The sequence below is a fragment of the Misgurnus anguillicaudatus genome, chromosome 21 (genome assembly GCF_027580225.2).
Source record: "Misgurnus anguillicaudatus chromosome 21, ASM2758022v2, whole genome shotgun sequence".
Taxonomy (NCBI): Eukaryota; Metazoa; Chordata; class Actinopteri; order Cypriniformes; family Cobitidae; genus Misgurnus; species Misgurnus anguillicaudatus.
Genome location: NC_073357.2, coordinates 40665381 through 40688557, shown reverse-complemented (window position 1 = coordinate 40688557; position 23177 = coordinate 40665381). Strand labels below are relative to the sequence as shown.

Genomic DNA, 23177 nt, shown 5'->3' with positions numbered 1-23177 from the left:
GTCTAGTGACATATCAGGGCTATTTTATGAATAATTGATGTACATTTCTTACATTCTGTTCCTTTAATAACAAGTTTATGAACAAACTCATGTGCGTACACGTGTTGTGAATTAGGCGGAAAGAAGAGTGAGTAGTTCCAGTGTGAATACAAATACTAAAAACGTACGCAACTGAATGAGATTAATGAATGAGACCCATATTTGTATGTTTTAACCTTCACCTATTTTTTCTGTCTGTGGTGATTTGTTGGATGTAACTCACAACCCATTATTCATTAGTTTTATGGCTTTGATCTTTTTTTCTTGTTAAATGTACAGTATTTGTCTTTTCTATCTGCTTTATCATATGTAATATATGGACCGTTGTACACATTGCTGCGTTACAGGTTTAAAGGTAGAATTCTTGATAAAGGCTGAAAAATGTGGTTGGTCTACGGTGGAGTCCAGAGTAGGGACTGTAGTTTATTTGTTTATATTTTTACAGTGGGCCGTGATCAGTATGTAGACTGAATCTCACAGGCCTTTCTGAAGCTTCTGTCTTAGCGGGAGACTTTGAACATCAGCTACTTGCCACATCTTGCTTCTTACCTGAAATAATCATTGTGCACAGTACCCCTACCCTGCCCTTTGACCTCTCCGAAGCTCAATTAGACATCATTCTTTGACCCCTGCAAGCCCGTCTGTCAATCACCCACCTACAACACTGTCAGGAGCCTTCTGCTCTCTCTACCCACCACCTCATGGCCTGTCAGTTGGAAACCTTACCTTTAAAATGTGCTGGTCAGATTGTCAGACTACACATTGTTTGTCTTGCTCCATTGTCTCGTAATGTCCATCAGGTAGTACAGAAGCAAAGTAACCCTTCCACCCTGTGCCAATCACAGCTCTGGCTCCCCTCCTACAATATTTCTCACTCAGATAGCAGCTCTGTACTTTAAATCTCTATAAATTATTTGCTCTTTTCTGACAGCTCTGCTGAAATTAGAGACAGTTATTCACGCTGCCTAACAAGGTTTTTTCTACAGTGTAAGCGCCGCATGAAAGGACATGTATTTTGTAAAAAAAGAAAGTTGATGTTTTAATCCTGTTAAATCTTTCTGTTCATTAGGATGGGAATTTCACTCGAATGCCGCCTGGAAAGATACCGGATAAATTCAAGAAAGTGGGTCAATCTGCATTTGTAGACTTTGGTGAGTAGAAGTATATATCTCTGTGTGCTGTCCATGTGTGTTTTCTTTTTTGAGATAGCATTACATAGACTCTACTCCAATCAAACCAACAACTGGTGCTTTGTGGGATTTCGGAAACATCTTGGTAATGGGTTCGTAATACGCTCAGTTGTTATTCAGATCAGAATCGAAATGTATCTCTGAGCGTTTAATGGCACACAGACACATATGTTCAACCCGCACACACACGGGGTCAAATTGAATATTAGCTCCTGTGGGATCCTATTAAATATTAACAATACAAATTTCCCCTATCCGAAAGCTTCCCACTGATATCAGGAGTGTCACCGGCAGAGAAATCTCACATAGCATAAATGATTGATAAGGAATGTGAAAGGACCTAAAAGATTTAATGTGTTCAACTGTGCTGTGTCTCAGGAGCTTGGCCTTTATATTCAAAGCTAACTTATCTGACCAAACAAGAGCCCTTCTCTCTGCTCTTTAATCTGTTTCTTCTGATCTCTTTCTTTTGTCATTATAGAAAATGTCACTTGAAGCTGTCATGGTGTTTTCAGAGCAATGAGCTTCAAAGGTTTTGAGTTTTAAGCAGGAAGGAGGTTTGCATTAGACTAACAGTCATTCCCGTATGATGCATTTCGGGGATCTATTGACGTTAAATGCCACAGCTACAGCTGTTTCATTTTTGTGCAATTAGTTTAGACCTGAAAGCCTCTTAACTGCACTTTTAAATTGTTCTGTACAGACTGCAATTTTTATTTTGGCGGAGTTCAGTCTTGCAGGCATTACGGTGTGAGTGTGGCACATTTTTAAAAAAAAGTTTATATACAATAAATAAAACACTGTACTGTACAGCATATACTGCAATTATTTTATAAATGAATGGTATTCTATTTTTTATATTGCTTCGTAATTTGTCTTGTCTATTCTTGTTTGCGCCATTTATAGCCAGCCGCACGATGACTGGGTTGATTTTTGTCCAATATATTAGGGGTGTGACGAGACACTTAATCCATGAGACGAGACAAAACACAAGATTGGGTTCACGAGACGAGACAATATTTTTACACTTTTTAAGAAACCCTCAATGATAAAATAAATGAATAATAAACTGAAATCACATTATTTTTAAATGTTTTAACTAATCAATGACTGGCCCTAACAATTATTTTGCTAACTGATAATGAAGTAATTTGTTATGTTGGGGTAATAAAAATAAACCTGAGTGAGCAGTAGCATTTAAAATTACATAATAACGAAGATGCAATAATAATTGGTTCAAAGAAAGTATTAAAACCAAGTTACATTAAACAACATTAACAAACACATTACATTTGTGGCCTATAAATAAAAAGCATTATGTATGTATTATAACAAATGCCTGCAGGGGGCGATAGTGGACTCGTCTCGCGGACGCTATCTTCACTTTCACTTTAGACGGAGAGAAACGCTTAATTTTAGCCAAACAATGTTTAAATCCATATTAATATTTAATATATGTCAATTTCTTTACACTAGAAATGATACAGCCACTGTCATTTTTTGAACAAGAACATGCAGACATTAAATCATGTAAACTCTGTGTGAGGGTTTAATCTGCTGAGACTGCACATCTGACACTGATCAACAGACAAACACAACACGTCTCAGACTTCACACGAGCTCCCAAACGAACATTATTGGAAACCCAAACAAAAAAGCAAACGCAGTAAAAGACAAATATAATGCATGCACTGTAAAAGGGTCAAACAGAAAGCTGCATCCTTCGGAGGTCGCATATGCAGGCTGCATACGTCATCAAGGTTTATTTCAGATCATTAACTGAGCATTACAATCGCAAGTCGTGAGCATATTACAACAATTTGCGATTAACTAAATAATTAGTAAACTTTATAAATGTTAATAGTCTCTAATAAGACAGTGATGAAGTAACAGTTTTAAAATGCGACCTCCGAAGGATGCAGTCTTTTACTTAAGAAACGGCCAGCACCTCCACAAGACATCTCGCGAAACACATTTAATCTCGCGAGATCTCGTCACACCCATAGAATATATAAGTAGTGTAAAAAGCATGGTCTGATTCACATTTTGTGTAAGTGTGTATTAGTACATGTTAATGATATGCAAAAGCAACATACCCCAAAGTAAACGATGACTTGAGTTATCGTCTCCAGCGTAAATCTCTTTTCCTGGACTACAACAAACACACAGACAAACACACAGATTGTACAGTTTACTTCCTGGGATTGGTGATGTAGACAAGACCGACATCATATCATAACTCCTCCCGCTAATGCCGCTTTTCCATTGCATAGTGCCCAACGGTTTGGTTTGGGTCAGGACGGGTCAGCTCACCTCACTTTGGCTTGGTTAGCTTTTCCATCGAGTTTAGTAACACTTTGCAATGGCAGGGGTTATAGGCGTGTCATTATATTTGCTCTGCCTGCTGTTGTATCATACAAGTGAGAGCGTTGTTGGAATGTTAAACATTCCCATACATTCATTTATTTCTCAGTCCGCCACAAATTCAAAATTGACTGTACAAACACCGGTGGCGTCGTCAGTCGACGCACTCCGCTGAGCCTTTAAGTGCACACAATAGTACAAACTGCAAGTCTGGAAAAAAACTGGTATGGTGTTCCTGGTTCTCAACCTGTGGATGTTTTTCATCGCTAAAACGGAGTTTGAGAACTTAAAGCAGAGCACAGATGACAACATGTTTGCTCAAGACAGCGCAAGCTAGCACTAAAGGTAAAGCTTATCTTTACATTATAGCGATGACGCTGGTAGTGACGATTCTCTCAGACCAATCAGTGATCTACGGTGTATTCGCGTCACGTTTGGTATCAGCTCAGATCGCTTGGAACCCCAACCGAGGTGATACTAAAAAAAGTATCGGGTACTACGTACTGCACCCAACGGAAAGCTCCCAAAAGTAAGCTGACCCGACCCAAACTAGACCAAACCGTGGGGTACTATGCAATAGAAAAGCGTCATTAGTTAAAGGAACAGTATGTAGGATTGTGGCCAAATCAGGTTCTGCAATCACACAACTTGTGGCTAAAACTGGTACTGCAATCACACAATATGACAACATAAACATCAGTTGAGGGCTGCAACTCCACTTTTTAAATGAACATGATTTCTTAATGTCTAGTGACATATCAGGGCCATTTTATGATTAATTGATATAAATTTCTTACATACTGTTCCTTTAACTCCTGTTAGTATTGCATTGTGCGTGAATCTTTTAAACATGGCATGGAGCATTACATTTTTGTCTGGCCAATCAGGGATACAGAGTTTTTCAAATCTCTTCGTTTCAGGAAGAGAGTGAAATCTGGAGCTACAAAAATGTACGGTATGTGAAAAATAATGTGTTTTTTAACCTAAACCACTGAAACACATCTTATTATACCAAATACACAAAAAAAATGCTATGGTAAAATGGTCGTACGCTGTATGCAATTAAGTACAAAGCAAATGTATATAAAATACATTATTAAGAATTGTAAAGTTTACAAAACATTTTCTTTAAAAATACAGTTTAGAATTGTTAATAATAATAATAATAATAATAATATATCAAATTTGCTGTAATGATAAAGGCGCCATTTTTTTTTACAGTTTTTAAGTACACAGTTGCTTACACGTTTCCTGTATTTTTACAGGTTTTCTGGCAACCACAGCTGTCAGTTTTTCATAGTAAAAGCTACAGATTTTTTTACAGTGTGTAGATCAAAACTTCAACACTATTTTCAACCTTATAGTCATTATTTCCCTCAGGAAGAGCTAGTACACTGAATCTACTTGCCTTTGTTCTGATGTACAGGAGATGGGATCGGGACAGATATGACCTGGTAAACCACACAGTGATAATGACACACCATTGAGATGCATCACCCGTTACCTTTACTGCTCTACCAAAATGATGTCACAGTGGGTGGCAGAGGTTACAAAAGAATGCAAACCTGAGATGGAATGAGGTAGCTCGCCAAGTAAAAAAGAGTGAGAGAATGAGCTGTAGACTATGATTTAGGATGATAAATGATGTTGGGTATGAAAGGAGACACATTTGCGAGTAAAGCCCTACTCTACATGTATGTGCTGTCGTGCCCAAGTCAATATTGTCGCTCACACAGCAAAGACATTATTGGATTAATTTTAGGTGGTTGTTCTGGAGACAAAAGTGTGAAGATCAAGGGTAACAGGGAAAGATCCCTGTCTCAGCTGATCCCTGGTGATCAGCATCCCTCCCTGTCCTGTCTCCGGTTCACCATTTTCAATCTCACCTGACCTCCCAAGCATTTAACTTTCCCAACCACACGTGCGTTTCACCACCGTCTAGTACGCACACATTCACAGACTTCAAACTGTCTGCACCCATTAGCAGTAGTAGTGTGTGAGGCCTTAGCCTGTAGAGTCATTATGAGATGATTTTGTGTTAGGAACAGGCTGCAGCACTTTGATGGTGATTGTCTTTGACAGAACAGAGCGCTGCAGTGGATGGGCACTGGGGGTGAAGACAGATAAACACCGACTCCAACCGCATTCACCCTCACACACAGCACAATACAGGTGAATCATAGCGATGCTGCTTCCATTAAGTGGGTGGTAATGGGAAGCGAAGGGCTTCCTCTGAAGCCAAGGACACATCCTGACATTATATCTTTGGCTGACTTGAGTGGGCAATGAAAGCACAGGGCTCACATTGTGTTCTTATATATATATAGCCCTTACATAGACATTACAGAAAATACACAGAAAATGCTTCTATGCATTTAGCGGTGTGGTCCTGGACAATCTCCTGAACTCCAAATTGAATGTCAGAATGGGAAAGGCAGGCAATTTTTGAGCATGGCATGGTTGTTTGTGCCAGACAAGCCGGTCTGAGTATTTCACAATCTGCTCAGTGTCTGGTATTTTCACGCAAAACCATTTCTAGGGTTTTCAAAGAATGGTGTAAAAAGGGAAAAACATCCAGTATGCGGCAGACCTGTGGGTGAAAATGCCTTGTTGATGGTAGAGGAGAGAGGAGAATGGGCCGACTGATTCAAGCTGATAGAAGAGCAACTTTTACTGAAATAACCACTCATTACAACCGCGGTATGCAGCAAAGCATTTGTGAAGCCACAACACGCACAACCTTGAGGCGGATGGGCTACAACAGCAGAAGACCCCACCAGGTACCACTCATCTCCACTACAAATAGGAAAAAGAGGCTACAATTTGCATAAGCTCACCAAAATTGGATGGTTGAAGACTGGAAAAAGGTTGCCTGCAAGATGCTAGCCTATCAAAATGCTTTCAGCACCTTGTTGAATCAATGCCACGTAGAATTAAGGCAGTTCTGAAAGTGAAAGGGGGTCAAACACAGTAATAGTATGGTGTTCCTAATAATCATTTAGGTAAGTGTATACTGTACTTATAGTGTGGATTGTACTTTACTTAATTCTTATATTTAGTATATAGATTTTTACTGTAATTTAAGTGCTCATATTTTTTGCTTTCATCTTTGCTTTGCACAATTATATTCTTAGCTTGTTCTGGATTTTGGTTAAACAGTAATAATTAGATCTTGCATTGCTCTAAAATATTTATGTGAACAATGTAACTACAGTAGATTCTTGCTGCAAAAATGTTGCAAAAATGTGAAATAGGTTTCCCCTTACTGGTAGTTTTGTCATTTCTTTGGCAATGGTGTAATAGATTTTTTCCTTTGTTAACATTGCATGTTTCAATTCCAGCACATTTTTGTTTGGAAATAAATGTGTTATTCGCGCCTGCGAGTAGAGACATGCCTTAGAAGGGACCTAAAGTGAAATGGTTGCAGAAATCTTGGATGCAAGATGCTTTAAAGTCACATTTCAAATGACAGAAACCGTAAGGAAACCGGCATGAATTGAAAGGCACAAGCAAAGGTTGATGGAAATCGGGAAAGGAAAGAGAAGTGAAAGAAAAAGTAGGAGGAAAAAAAAGGGAGGGTCCGCTTGTTTGGCTTGAAATGTGTATTATTCTGATCACACTTCTCCTGCCTGTCAGTTATGCCATGGTGCTCTTCTCCATACTGCACCTAAGTGGCAGATCAAAGATACACCCCAGTGACCTTCCTCTCTCAGCTCCTCTACCTCTCTCTTTCCGTGTTAGTATTCTTCAGCCATTCCTCTCTGCTTCAAACACTCAAGATAACAGTTACAGCAGAGACTCATGGTCCGGTTTCAATCAGAAGTACCGTAATGTGCTCAGTTGAAGGTGAAGTGTGTATGCTCTGTGACACCTTTACTTAACTTCAAAATATTGACTGCCTAATAATGACAGATAGCCCTCACCTGCAACAATGGTTAAACCAGCATATGTGTTGCTCAGTGTTGCGTATGCTCAAGGAAACAGATTTTTTTTCACAGACCCACATTGTTTATGTATTGATTTAAAGTATTACGTCTCGCCACATCTGCTAAATTATAGCTGCTTTGTCTATCATTGTTTGGCCTTAATGACGCACACAACCTTGTCGTAGTATTGTCAAATTAACAGTTATATAATATGCACTATAAAGTAGGGTCTATATCCAATTCCAGAGGTGCCATATAGAGCTTGTTTGGCACTGTTTAAAGCGCTGTTTTAATGAATGTTCATCAAAGCTGTAACCACCTCCTGGCTGCCAAAGTTACACCCGCTATCAGATTTACAGTACCAAACTCTGATAATGCATGAGTGTGCAGCATCAGAATGTAGTCAGTTTTGACATAGACGTGTCATTATGAATGCACAACATATGCTAGACAAAATTCTCCATCTGCTATATCAGGATGGTAATTGCTCTTTTTTTTTAACATGCGACAGCCGTATGCATTATTCATTAAGCGGCTGATATTCAACTCTAGCGCGCCTTCGTCTGTCAGGAAGGTAGCGCAAGACAGAGATGCTCTCCTTTATGTTTTTCTAGCTTGAAGTCAATGTCACATGTAATGTGATGTGGCATTTAACTTCCAGTCATCGTGACATGTTCAACACAAGTTCTGTTGGTGTGTGTCTGTGTCTTTGAAGACTTTTGTTATACACTTTGCTTCTTGGGCTTTAAGACTTTTTGCATGTACACTGTACAGAAGAAAACAGAAGTCATTAGTGACAATAAGAAACTTATTCATAGTGCTCTACTCACACACACACACAATCATAATCATATTTGGTCTTACTTTCCTTCTGCTAAACATGTATAGTAGCCAAAGCTCTTAAAAAGCCAATAAAAATCAAAGTTTTGTGTTTTAAATATTGTCTGTAAGCTTTAAAGCCATCTATATGCTATTGTACTTCTTAATCTTAACAAAATGAACCCTTTAGCATATACAGTACTGTGCAAAAGTCTAAAGGGAGTCGCACACCGGACGCGCAGCGCCGCGCAGAGTTGCGTTTAGGACAACTCGGAGGTATCGTAAACCGGAAGTGCACATTAAATAGAGCGAGCTTCGTCAGATAGCGTCTACTTTAAAATGCAAAATATACTTAAGCAGCCAATGTTAATCGTTAATGATTTGTGACAAATATGATGTTATTTAATGTTAAACTATGTGAGTGGCGCGACAGGGATTTGAGCTGGACAGCGCGGACAGGCGCCACCTGTTGGCGCCGGTGTGCATATACTCATAGAAAACAATGTTTTAGATTTTTTTAGAACGGTGTGGCGCTGCGTGGCGCTAAACTGCGCATCCTGTGTGCGACCCACTTTAGGCCACCATGCTACCGTTAGATTTGTTGTTTTTGCAATTGTATAGTGATCATATATAATTATTTTTCAGTCTTTTTATTAGAATAAAACCAGAAAATACAGGAAATGTGTATGTAGTATTTAGGGTGAACTCCCCATCCACTTGAGCAATAGCATCAGCTGCAGGATCTCTTAAACCTAAATAAAATTAAATCCTAATTTCTAATTTTAATCGAATGACTTCAGGACTTCAGTCTCCTCAAAAAGCTCAAGATGTGTTTCGTGCCAAGAGAGGTCAAAATAAATATGGATGGACATTAAAACTTTGATATTACAACAAATCTGGTGATGGTGGCTTTTTGACTTTTGCACAGTACTGTATGTTCATGTAAAATAAATGTATCTCCCCTTATACAGTACCACTTGCCTGTAGAAAGTTTCAGGGTTGCAATGTTACTAAAGCCTGTTGGCGGTTTAAAAAAAGGATGGTCACTTGATATGCTTGAACTATTTCAGAATGTCAAGCAATTTCTTTGGTCCTTTAAAGATACAGGAACAAAACTAGGTGGCCGAGGGTAGCCCCGTTCATTGTGTGTCAAGGCCTGGGTGACTTTCGGTAGAGATGACAGTGTGTGTGCGCGAGTAATTCTCTGCCTCTCAGCAGGCTGTTGGTCTGATCTACAGTACATGGTTATTTGCCGCATGGCAGAAACTATGAATGTCAATGCAGGTGTCTCCTAATATCACCACATATCTTCTATTCTGTATCTCCAGTTTTCTCACTGCCTGCCTTCTCTGTTTTATCTTCGTCTTTCGGTTCTTCCTGATTTATTTAATCCAATATCAATAGTAGATGCTTCGTGTTGAGCATGCAAAGAAAATACAAAAGAATGGAGACTCTGAAATCAGGACAAACTGCTACACACCAGGCTGCTGTACACTTCATTACATTTGCTCAGTATCACATGCTGTATCTCCATATGCTGGATTTCTCATCAGAATAGCAATACAAACACCATGGACCTCTTTGTACTTCCTTTTTACACCTCACTGTCTTTACATTTATGTATTTGGTAGATGATTTTTTTTGAAAGTGAACATATTGAAGCTATGTGATGCATTATGAATGCGCATTTCCTGGGAATTCAACCCATGACCTTAGCGTTGTTATTTCCATGCTCTACCAGATAAGCTACAGCAACCACCTCACTCAATTTTTCTTTTTGTTTTTTTTCTCAGATGGTGACGGCTCCCAAGACCACCTGTTGCCAGTGTGTTTGGATGACACGTGCCGGACAAGTGCTATATACTTGTCCAAGCCTGGAGGCTCAGAGGTACACGGTCTCTTTATTATTACTCTGTCACACGTTCGTCCATCCATCCATCCATCTGTTTGCATGTGACCTGCTTGGTCAGTGGAAGTGATATATTAATGCCTGTCTGTAATGCCTGACAGAAGCTATTTGTCAATATTCTCATTCATCACACATGATTTAAAATAGATATGGAAGAAAGTAAATAGACAGGCGGACAGACAGACAGATGATTTGGTATAACGGCAGCTTATGTAATAATAGTGGCATCTATTTATTTAGTAATATTCAAGCCGTTTAACTGAATGTCACTCTCACAATGGAAGGCAGGGGTTATCAAACACACACTCCCAAGCCACATGTCTGGCTCTGTCTGCCTGTCACAGGCTTTGGGACTGGAGAGAAAGGGAACAAAGATGGACGGAGTCAGGGAGAGGGCGGGAATGTAAAGGGCGGAGAACACGTGTCAGCTTTTGTCCGCCTGCCACAGGCGCTAGTCGTCACCATCAGATTCAATGAATAGAAAGAAGCATTTGCCTCTTTCGTTATTTTCTTATCTGTCCATCATTTTCTGCATGTCCATTTTTGGTCTTCCACCTCCTTTTTTTAGCTCTTTTCTTCCATTCCTTCTAGAATTATGGAAACAATAAGCTGCATTGGTTTGACAGCACTTTTCAGCATTGTTAAATAATGAACAGGCCAGATAAAGACGACACATGCAGTGCATTGAAATGACAAGACAGAAAGAAAACAAACTGTTTTGAAATAAAGAGATTGAACAAAGGGACTGCAAGCATTGCTTGTATTGTAGTCAAATAACAGCAGTCTATGATTTAATTGGCCAAGGGATCTCTGTGTTTGTGTGCAAGGGTGGATGTGAATCTGCTAATCACACAAATACTCACACATGCAAGTGCACACACACACAATTCATCAGTCTTTCCATCAGTCTCCTGAAAGAGCTCATTCTCTCTGTTTTCTTTTCCAGCTCATCTGCTTAATATTGACAGTGTAAACACGTGTAACATTGTGCTCATTACAGTGATTAGGGATAGCAAGTGTCATTACCACATACACACATTTGCTTGGCTGTAGGCTTCCTATTGACTTGGGTTGTACTTGATGAAATATTATAAAGTTTTCCATTTGTCCTTTATCTTATCCTAGTTTTTGAGCAGTGAACTATAAGTAAAGCTAGCTCACACTAGAGAATTTGCCTTGATTTTCACCTCCTGGGAATTTAAAACTACTTCGGACTTCCGATGTTCGGATTTAATTTCCATGTTTTGTCTGACGTTTACAGATAAAATATTACACCTCCTGATCTGCTTGCAAGCAAATCTGGGCTTTAGGTGAGATAATTAAAAAACGTAGTGTGTCTAAAAATGACCCCCCACACACACACACACTCACACACTCCCCCTTAAAATTTAAAAATATCCTCTACAAGGTGAGGATTCTCCTCCATTTTCCAGGCCATGACTACTACAGAAGCCACACTTGCTGCATTTAAGCCCATGGAATACATCAAGTTAAAGTAAGTTTTGATGATAAAACTTGGATTAGTAAATTTGATATATGGTATTTTAGGTTAACCAGCAAATTCCAAAATCTGTTTAAACAGTAGCTGGCCAGTAAATCAGATATCTAAATGTAAGCTAGCACTATTTCATTGTAAATGTATGAGCCTAGCTATCATTTAGCTAGCTCAAGCTGGGATGGTTTTTCTTCTATATTATGCTAGTTTTCTGTTATCATACAGAAATGTTTAATGTTTTTGTATCTTATGCTCACCAACCCTGCATTTATTTGATCAAAAATCAGATTCTTATTAGAATGATTTCTGAAGGATTTTTGATCAAATAAATCTAGGCTTGATGAGCATAAGTATCAGGATTTTTCAAAATTTGTATTACATTGCATGCACTCTCAAAATGGCTGGGTTATTTTTGACCCTTAATGGGTAAATATTGGACAGATCAAACTGCTGGGTTATAATCATAGACTGTAAAAAAATATGGACGTAGTGTTCGTGACGTCACCCATTGGTTTGTGAAGATCGTTTTTGAAGCTTAAAGTAGGCGTTGCCTGCCATCGCCATCTTTGCCGCGCGTCACCGCAAATGACTTGCGGAAAACCGAAAATGGGTAAAGAAGAGGCAGGACATGGGTGAAGTTGAGGTGGCTGGTTGCGGAAACCACACCCGCCTAGCTCGCTTCTATTGACAGCAGTGGCCGTTCACCCCTCACTCAAGTGGCCACGCCCTTAATTGTGCAGAACTTTAAAGGCGGAGTCCACGATGTTTGAAAAATGCATTGGAAAAGGAGACGGGCCGACTACCAAAACACACTTATAGCCAATCAAATCAAATCAAATGCTGGGTTGCGTATGTGTGGAGCGGGTCTATCAACAGAAGGTCCAGATTCTATTGGGGTAGGGGCGTGTTTGTTTAGGTGATTTCAAATATCAACATTGGCTTTCAAACATCATGGACTCCGCCTTTAAGGCTTAATAAAAATTTTGATGAATGAGTTACAAAAAAATTCACCCCCCTCACAGTTGCCATGAAGGGCAAAATTAGCTGTACAGACCAAAAACACTTTTTGTACCAGGCTGTAAACATATTATTTTCTACTGTAAATCATTTTTAACATGGTGGTGTATGGGAATTGACTCCCTTTTGGAGCCAGCCTCATGCGGCCAGTCAACGAATTGCAGTTTAAGTCACTTCCGTATTGGCTTCATCAGAAAGATCGGAAGGTTGCCCCTCGGTTATAATTGACCCAATGCTGGGTTGTTTAAACCCAACTGCTTGGTCATATACCCCATGGTTCCATAAAAACAACCCAACATTGGGTCATTTTTAACCAAGCATGGGTCATTTTAACCCATCATGTGTGCTGTCCAATATTTACCCATTATGGGTCAAAAATAACACAGCCATATTAGAGTGCAGGTCCATGCATGTGCTTATTACCAAACAAAATGTTTATTTATGTTTGTATATGATATAGTTTATATACATTTTCCTAAATTTCCAAATAATTTCCATAAATTCCTGTTTTCCCATTTTTAAAATTCTCCAGATTAAGTTCCCATATAAAGTTAACATTTCTGCCCCTTTGCAACCCTTACCGATGTGATTTTTTCCGTATAAATACGGATTTCCATATTTTCTGATCTTGGTGCATGACTTGTCTAAATCACATAAAGGTTACCCTAGGTGGGAGCATGTTTAAGATTTAAGAGAAGAAAATCTGTCATGATTCTTCCTATGTGTGTGCTGCAACCAGATTTCATAATCGGACAGGATTTTTAAAAGTCCTGTAGTGTAAGTCTGGCCTAAGCCATATTCCGGTTCCCTTTTCTAAAAAGTGTAAGCACAGTTAGTCTTTTTTATGTAATGAATGTTCCTAAACTTCCTTGAGCACTTTTAATGGCATCTTAGGATTTTGACAATTCACATATGCTTAGCAAACCCAACAATAACCCAAACTCTTTGCACTGGTAGAGCTAAATTAAACTGTATTTTTTCCCTTTTGAGAACGTCTCGTAATGATGTTTTACAGCATCTACATTCTTCAGCAATTTTATCCCTGACAACTATTGGTTTCTGTGGGCCATGAAATAATGTGGCAGTCAAACGTTTTGCAATGGTTTGATATAGGTTTTTGTATTACTGCATGTTGTAATGAAAGGTGTGCATCAACAGTACATCAAGTTTAGTGTGTGTAGCTTCTAAGATTTACATTGGTGCCTGGTTGTAAACATTGTTACAGTGCTCAGAAAGAATGAAAGAGTAAAGACTTTGAAATCGGTATGGAATTAAACTATCCTTTAAACTGCAATGCAGCAAAGAGGACCATCCATAAAACACAGAGAGAGAAAGAGAGATGGGGAGGAAATGATAGAGAGATAGGCAATAGATTGTCTGAGGTGGTGGAAGTGAGTGTCAGTGTACATGTGTTTTGAATTTTAACAGAGTTGTGTGGAGTGATTTAGCGGGGAAGGATGGGGTCCTTCGTAGGTTGAGCAGCTTTCCCTCTCAGTTAGACAGAGGCATCACACTTATTTATTTCATTTTCATGTACTATGTTAGCCTGGGTGCCAGCCGATCTTAGCCCCGCCCACAAGAGTTTGAAAACGGGAAGATCGGTCTGGTGTTTTTCCGTTCAGGAGCTGCTATGCTAGGACTAGAGCTGGGCGAACCAATCAAATTGTCAGGGCGGGCTTTATACGATTATGGACAGATAATCAACCATAGATATGTATAAAGGCTAGATGGCTCGTCCGCGCTGCTGGCCAATGGAGTGCAACGTCCGCATTTTGGCGGCCATCTTACGACAGGGCGCTCGCTCACTCGTAGCATTGAGTTTTAATGATGCAGGTACTTTTAAATGACCATAACTTGCTTAATTTTTTACCGATTTTCAAACGGTTTGGTTTGTTATAAACGTCAAAGATGTACCTATGACACTGCATACATATACTAAAAATAAAAAATAAATTCATAAAACATGTTAAAGCATCCATAATTATAGCCACGTTAATAACGTTTGTAAAAATCCAAACCGTTTGAAAATCGGTAGAAAATTGAGCAAGTTATGGTCATTTAAAAGTACCTGCACCATTAAACTCAATGCTACGAGTGAGCGAGCGCCCTGTCGTAAGATGGCCGCCAGGTGATGCCGTTAGGGACTCCGCCTTGAGCCATCTAGCCTTTATACATATCTATGTAATCAACAGTAACGTAATGAACCACGTCACCAAAGAGCGCGTGTGTTGAATGGCTGCGCTGTAGAGTTCAGATGTGTGGATTCTGACATGGAGTCTGTTCTAAAAGATATTGACAGAGCATTGGTTTTAAAAGAGGAACAGAGAAACGCGAGCAGGGCATTTGTTGATGTTTTTGCTGTCCTTCCCACGGGATTCGGCAAAAGTTGGTCGCAACTGAAATGGGTAACGTTATCACGCCGATGCAACTCGATGCGTGCGTGCGTGCGTGTGTGTGTGTGTTTGGGTTTGGGTTTTTGCTCGTGTCATTGTCTATATATCTTTAGAGTCTGAAATGAACTACAGCATTGGCTTTGAAGCAGTTCGTTAAACAGTGATCAGTGAAAGTGCATATGTAACTTCAGCTGAAGGTAAAAAATGGCTCTTTGTAAATCCATCTGTCTGTTTTGTCAATACTGGAATCTCTAATTTAAATGCAGGCCAGCGCTCTTTAATGGAACTTTTCCCTGAACGTGAAGCTGTTTCTTGTGCTGAGCTGTCACTGGACTCTGGATAGGTTAAAATCAGGTCATTACCTACTTGCTCCATACGGGGCGCTTAACAGTGTTAACGGCACGATAGAAGCAGGTGCCAGCAAACAATGCCTTCAGCTTCTCTCCATCAGGCTGTTCTTATGCCATCCTTCTCCCCTTGTGTCATAACACCACCTGTTCGGCATGCACTCAAAAATGCGGAGTTATTTTTAACTCCATGTTGGGTCAAAAAAGGGTGAACCCAGCCCCTGGGTTGTAATTTATCCCAATGGCTGGGTTTGTCCCTTTTTGCCATAAAGATTGGTTAAAAATAAATCAAATAAATAAATAACACACTGAACCCCAATAAATTTTTCACATTTTCTGAAAATATTGAGGGGGGATAGCTGCATATTTGGATAAAGTAAATGTTGTATGAGGAAAACTGTTAAATGAAGCTGAGAGAGGACAGGGCTTATATTGATATCTGCAAGCATCAATTTAATAAAGTGCACCTATTTCATTGCTAAAAAACGTTGTTTTGTGTATTTGGTATAATACAATGTGTTCGCCGAATTACAGATTCTTTATTTTAGGTGTTATTGACCAACAGCATTGCTTTAGAGGTGATGAGTTAACTGTTTGTATTAGTGTAGTTTAGATCATTGTATTATTTTATGATTTGTAATTTAGTGTTGATTAAGTAACATATAGACACAGTACAGTATTAAAAAGCTATTGCTTTTTATTTGATTTTATTTGTTACTTTTTATGCAGATTTCTACTTATTCATTATTCAAGAACATATATACTATATGTACATACACATACACTAGATATACATATATTAAATCCTTACAGGATCACGGGTCTGTTGTCAACTGGGTGATAAACACACTCTTACTCATTAATGTTCCTGCTGAGCCGTCACCAGTCCTTGTTCTGGGACCTCATAATTTACAAATTAATTACTGCCTGCAGGTCACCTTCACTTCTGGACATGCTTACAGACGCTGTGTCCCAGAGTATGTGAGCAGACTGGAGTTGAGCAGCAGTAATGTCCTCTCCTCGTTCTCTGTACCATTCCATTGTTATTTTTTTAATGATGTATTATGTGAATTTTCAGTAAAATTGTGCCAATTTTATATTATGGCGCTTTTCCATTGCATAGTACCCCACGGTTTGGTTTAGTTTGAGTTGGGTCAGCTTACTTTTGGGAGCTTTTCCATTGGGTGCAGTACGTAGTACCCGATACTTTTTTCGTACCACCTCGGTTGGGGTTCCAAGCGACCCGAGCTGATGCCAAACGTGACGCGAAAACACTGTAGATCACTGATTGGTCTGAGAGAATTGTCACTACAGCGTCATCAATATAATGTAAAAGATTAGCTTTACCTTTAGTGCTAGCTTGCGCTGTCTCGCACAAACATGTTGTCCTCTGTGCTCTGCTATAAGCTCCCAAACTCCTTTTTAGCGATGAAAAACATCCACAGGTTGAGAATCAGGAACACCATACCAGTTTTTTCCAAACTTGCAGTTTGTGACGGAACATTCACAACGAGCATGTCAGCATTATATGCTTAAATGCAACTTCAATGAGGCTCAGCGGAGTGACGCCACGGGTGTTTAAACAGAAACTGTCATGAGAGAGAGAGGTTACATTAGTGATAAACGCTATGTGCAAACATCTATTTGTGGTGGCCAATTTTAAATTTGTGGCGGACTGATAAATAAATAAATGTATGGGAATGTACAAGGACGCTCTCACTTGTATGATGTCACAGCAGTAGGCAGCGCAAATATAACGACACGCTTATAATCCCTCCCACTGCGAAGTTATACCAAACTCGATGGAAAAGCTAACCACGACAAAGTGAGGTGAGCTGACCTGACCCAAACTAAACTAAACCATGGGGTACTATGCAATGGAAAAGCCCCATCACTGTGTTAGCCTGATTGCTTAGATCTTTGGTCACTGCAACACTTGTCCATTGATAAACTACATTTTCATTATTTTTTACTAAACATGGATTTTTAATTGTTGTTTTTCCAATATATTCATCAAATCTTTTTATTTTTGACAGTCAGTCAACACTGTTTAACACATGGTGGCATGCAGTTACATTATGGACTTGCTTACTTGTAGTATAAGAGCAGTGGTTCCCAACCTTTTTCCCTTTTTAGGGGCTGGACACACCAAAACTTTTAAATGTGGCTGAAAACGCCTTGAGGCACCGAATGCCAGCTGTTTTTCAGCCGAGCGCTTTGGTAGCTCTGATACTTGAGCTGTGAGCCGTTTGGTTGGTGTGGTAATGTCCCGCCCCTCCTCCATTGTGATTGGATGGCCGTGTGAGAACTCACATTGACGAGCGGAGCTTTTCACTCAAAGTTCAATCTCTTTCAACTCTCGACGCTGAGTGGCGAGCGCAGAAAAACCGCAGAGCGCCGGTTTTCAGCGCGGGAAAAAAACGCTAGCTGCTGGCTTATTTGAAAAACGACGAATTTCCATTGGAATCAATTGAAAACATGTGCCGGCCGCGGCTGTAAAAGCTTTGGTGTGCACGCCCCCTAAGGCCCCCTAGATGCCTACAACAATATTTGAAGGCCCCCCACTCACTCAATTTTTTTCCAAATAAAATTAACTAGAGCTTGGAATGATATTTGCTACTAAAATGGCCCCAAAAATAAGAAACATCTTGATTTTTGTTTGTTTTAGCTTATTTTAATGCTTGTTTTGTCCAATTTTTAATAATTTTAAGTCATCTTGAGGCCCCCTTGGACATCTGCTGAGGCCCCCCTGTGTGCCCCGGCCCCCTGGTTGGGAAACACTGTATTAAAGCAATCTTGTTGTAACACAGAACCACAGGCACATTGAAAAATATTTTGTTCACTTTAATCATGTCTCTAAAGCGCTTTTCAGTTTTTTGCATTGTATTAAAGCAGCAAAGTGATAACAGAGAAGTACAGACAAATGAAAAAGAAGGTATATGAAACATAGGTAATATGTTATAAAACAAGTACATTACTACAGTGGTTCTCAAACTGGGGGCAGTTTTATGACATTTTATAAAATACATTTAATTATCATGAATTCTGTGTAATTAAACCTAAAAAAAAAAATAAGGCTACTAACCAACAGCACTGCTTTGTATAACTTAATATGTTTTGTTTAATTAAAATGTTAAATTTTAGAACAATTTTCTGTCATAAATTTTCTTTGGGGGGCCGCAAAGGAATGCAGCGTACACAAGGGGGGCTGCACACGGAAAAAGTTTGAGAACCACTGCATTACTAAGTAGTATCAGCAATCAGACTGTTATATTAGAGCTACTGTATTAAACAAACTCTGTTTTTCAACTTTTTTCATTGCATATATTAGCAGTACAAACTGTAAAAAAATCTACAAGATTTATACGGGAGTTTTAATTTTATAGTGCCATTAAGCAAATATGCATATCAAGTTTTTATTAGGTTTGTATTAGTGATAGTTAAAATAATTGTCTGTTGGACAGTTATTGGGACATTTAGTTTAGTTTAGAACTTTATTGATCTCCTTGGGCCAATTAATTTAAGCTTACATGGTGTCTCACAACACATAAACATATACATTTAAAAACACAAACCACAAAAAAACACCTTCTTTTATTACATAACCGTATTGCTTCAGGCACAAAAGTAAATTTATTACGGTTTGTAGAACATTTAACTGCTCTTAGACGTCACCCCAGGGGCATCCACTTAAAGTCTACGTGCAGGGGATGAGTGTTATCTTCTAATATTTTATGTGCCATCCTCAGCACCTGCTGTTCACAATATGAAATAAGGTTTCTTAAAGGAACACCCATGATTTTATTACATAGTGCTCTAAAGAACGTCAAATGTTTATGTAAAGCAAATTTAAGTTATAATGTTCAACAAATTTTGCAACACCATAGAATAGAGATAAAATATATTTTTAGCATTAGTAAGAAAAATAGCAAAGTTACTATAAAAGCAGTTTTTTTCAAACTTTTTGGCATGAGCCTATACCATCCCAGCCCCGGCACACCCCACCCCTGTGTAGGGAGCATCCCTTCGCCACCCCTAAACCAAAGAAAATTCTTGACATGAAACAATTTCAAACTTAGAGGCTGTTTACACTTGGCATTAACATATGTTTCGTTGATCAGATCACAAGTGGACGATGTTAATGCCGAGTGTAAACGATTTGAGCTCGTCCACTTTCGACCACTTTCAATCACATTCAGAGGTAGTCGAAAACACATTCGATCGGATTGCTTTTGTAGTGTAAACGCACATGTGGTTGAATGTGTTCGAACAGCCAAACGGTCCCTCTTCTCTCCGCCTATTTATCTAATCTGAGGTACTGAACACAATGTTTTACGTCTTTTCTGACGCAAACACACAGTGTACAGGGCTATTTTTTAGCCTTTCATTTAAAAAACTAAAGCGACTGATCTCCGTAGTTTCACGCAAGCGCGTGAAAGTTGCGCGATCTTATTTCATCAATTGCTCTGAAATATTAGAGAAAGCTCTTATATACAGTTGAAAGAAAAAGTATGTTAACCCTTTGGGCTTACTTGGATTTCTTTATAAATTGGTCATAAAATGTGTTCTGATCTTCATCTAAGTCACAACAATAGAGAAACACAGTCTGCTTAAACTAATACCGCACAAACATTATACGTTTTCATGTTTTTATTGAACACAACATGTAAACATTCATAGTGCAGGGTGGAAAAAGTATGTGAAACTCTAGGCTAATGACTTCTCCTAGAGCTAATTGGAGCCAGGAGTCAGCCAACCTGGGGTCCAATAAATTTGATGAGATTGGATGTGTTGATTTAAGCTGCCCTTTCCAATAAAAAACACACACCAGTTTTGAGTTTGCTGTTATGAAGAAGCATTGTCTGATGTGAACCATGCCTCGGACAAAAGAGCTCTCAGAAGACCTACGATCAAGAATTGTTGACTAACATAAAGCTGGAAAGGGCTACAAAAGTATATCTAAAAGCCTTGCTGTCCATGTGTCCACGGTAAGACAGATTGTCTACAACTGGAGAAAGTTCAGCACTGTTGCTACACTCCCTAGGCGTGGGTGTCCTGTAAAGATGACTGCAAGAGCACAGCGCAGAATGCTCAATGAGGTGAAGAAGAATCCTAGAGTGTCAGCTAAAGACTTACAGAAATCTCTGGCACATGCTAACATTTTTGTTGACAAATCTACAACATTAAACAAGAATGGACTTCATGGGAGGACACCACGGAGGAAGCCACTGCTGTCCAAAAAAACATTGCAGCACATTTGAAGTTTGCAAAAGAGCACCTGGATGTTCCACAGCACTACTGGCAAAACATTCTGTGGACAGATGAAACCAAAATTGAGTTGTTTAGAAAGAACACACAACGCTATGTGTGGAAAACAAAAGGCACGGATTTGGAATTCATCGATGAAAAAATGAATTCCAAAGTTTATCAAGACATTTTGCAGGAAAACTTAAGACCATCTGTCCGCCAACTGAAGCTAAACAGAGGATGGACGATGCAACAGGACAACGACCCAAAGCATAGAAGTAAATCAACAACAGAATGGCTTCAACAGAAGAAAATACGCCTTCTGGAGTGGCCCAGTCAGAGTCCTGACCTCAACCCGATTGAGATGCTGTGGCATGACCTCAAGAGAGCAATTCACACCAGACATCCCAAGAATATTGCTGAACTGAAACACTTTTGTAAAGAAGAATGGTCCAAAATTTCTCCTGACCGTTGTGCAGGTCTGATCTGCAACTATAGGAAACGTTTGGTTGAGGTTATTGCTGCCAAAGTTATTAAACCCAAAGGTTCACATACTTTTTCCACCCTGCACTATGAATGTTTACATGTTGTGTTCAATAAAAACATGAAAACGTATAATGCTTGTGCGGTATTAGTTTAAGCAGACTGTGTTTCTCTATTGTTGTGACTTAGATGAAGATCAGAACACATTTTATGACCAATTTATGAAGAAATCCAAGTAAGCCCAAAGGGTTCACATACTTTTACTCTTTTAACTGTATACATGTACAAAACACTGTGCAGCATATTTTCTTAAAACAAAAGCAGACGACTCTGACATAATATTAGTTTGCGTCTATATAAATTCGTCATTACTCCCGCTCGCGTTTAAAGGACAACAGAGAGACTCGCCAACAGTCTCACAGACCACCCCCTCAAAGCATTCAGGACTGAAGCGGTCCAAAGTGGACAAAAGAGACAGATTTAAATACCAGGTGTACACGTGATGTGTCTCTCTCGTCCACTTGTGATCCGATCGACTAAAACACATCTTAATACCAAGTGTAAATAGCCCCTTAGACTCTGAATAAAAAACATATTAAATAATACAATGTAGTGATGTTGGTTAGAATTTATGATGAATAAATGTAAATTATGTAAATTATAACATTTCATAAAACTATTACAGAATATTAAGTGACATTTCTAACAAAATAAGTGCTTCTTACTGGGTGTTCTTACTTCACACTGCACGCCTAATCTTCTTTGTCCTATTCTCAAGCCTTTTTAATTTTTTAAAGTAAACACAGCTTGTAATAATATGTAACCTTCACACCACCAACGCCTCTGTTCAGCCCGTCTCCTGTTCCCGCTACCCTGTTTTATTACCAATTGTGCGACACTCCTTTAGGAAAGCTAATGAAGAGGCCGTCTGTTATTAGATTCTTCTGCTCATGTGCAGTGGAATGGCATGTGTTCCCCATAATGTGATGAGCAATATCGATTTTTTTTCTATTTTTCCGGCACATCATAAAGCTGGTAGTTCATTAGACATCGTACTTTCGTATCATCTATCAGTGGGACTATTGATGTAATGGCATCTCGTCTGGTGTCTTCCTGCCGGCGAGCTGCGATTTTAATTTCTTGGCCTAATGAAGCATCGCATCTGGGCTGTGGGAGTGGAGGAGTGTGAAGCTCGGCTAACACAAGGACTTTATGCGCTTTAGTAAACAAAGCCACAGGGACAGAATCTTGGCAATGCGAACGTGATGATGTCTCCCCGACTGATATGAGGAAGGAAAGAAAATGGGCCATTTGTATTCTGTGCACAGCATCTCCTCTATCTAAGATGTCCCATTACTTTTGCTAAGGAAAGGCCATCATGGCTTTCTCCATTAAAGAGATCATTCTCTCTCTCTCTGTCACTTTGGCAACAGCGATAGCGACTCCCTGACATTTCAGCTGTTTGGTTTTATGCAAGAGACCTGGTGTTTGCCTGGCCTTGCATTGTATTGTACACAAATGAGACACTTCAAATGGTGTAACAGGCTCGTCACATGACAGACTGTCATGTGCATCCTGAACAATCAGAATAAAAACTTTTAATGCCAAAGTAATGGCTGCTGCTAAGATATCCCATCATCCTTAGTGTCAAGACACTCACGGTGTTCTGCTAGCATTTATCAAGGTCTGTCACTGCCGTACACTTTTTGTTAATAAACATCCTAAAGCAAGAAGCCAAATGAGAAATTAGCGAGTTTGCTATGGTAGTTGGTTAATTACAGAGTATCTCATTATGCAGGATGACACTGATTAGCTTCCATCTCTTTTCTGTTTGATTGGACTTAGGTGTGTGTCTGTGCGTGTTTCTGTTTGTCTGTTTTTATGCGTGTCTGCGTGTATGCGTTCCAGTTCAGGTTGATTGGGTTAATCAGTAAAGCAGTGGATAGCT

At 39.3% G+C, this 23177-nt stretch overlaps 1 protein-coding gene across 1 annotated transcript in view; it reads left to right on the top strand.

Annotated features, from left to right (window-relative positions):
- Positions 1–23177, top strand: part of itfg1 (integrin alpha FG-GAP repeat containing 1) — a 158943-nt gene that overhangs the window by 40167 nt on the left and 95599 nt on the right. Inside the window, exons 8-9 of the mRNA XM_055207749.2 lie at positions 1109–1190; positions 10132–10226. Of these exons, the coding sequence (XP_055063724.2) occupies positions 1109–1190; positions 10132–10226 (177 nt within the window). The remainder of the gene's footprint in view (positions 1–1108; positions 1191–10131; positions 10227–23177) is intronic.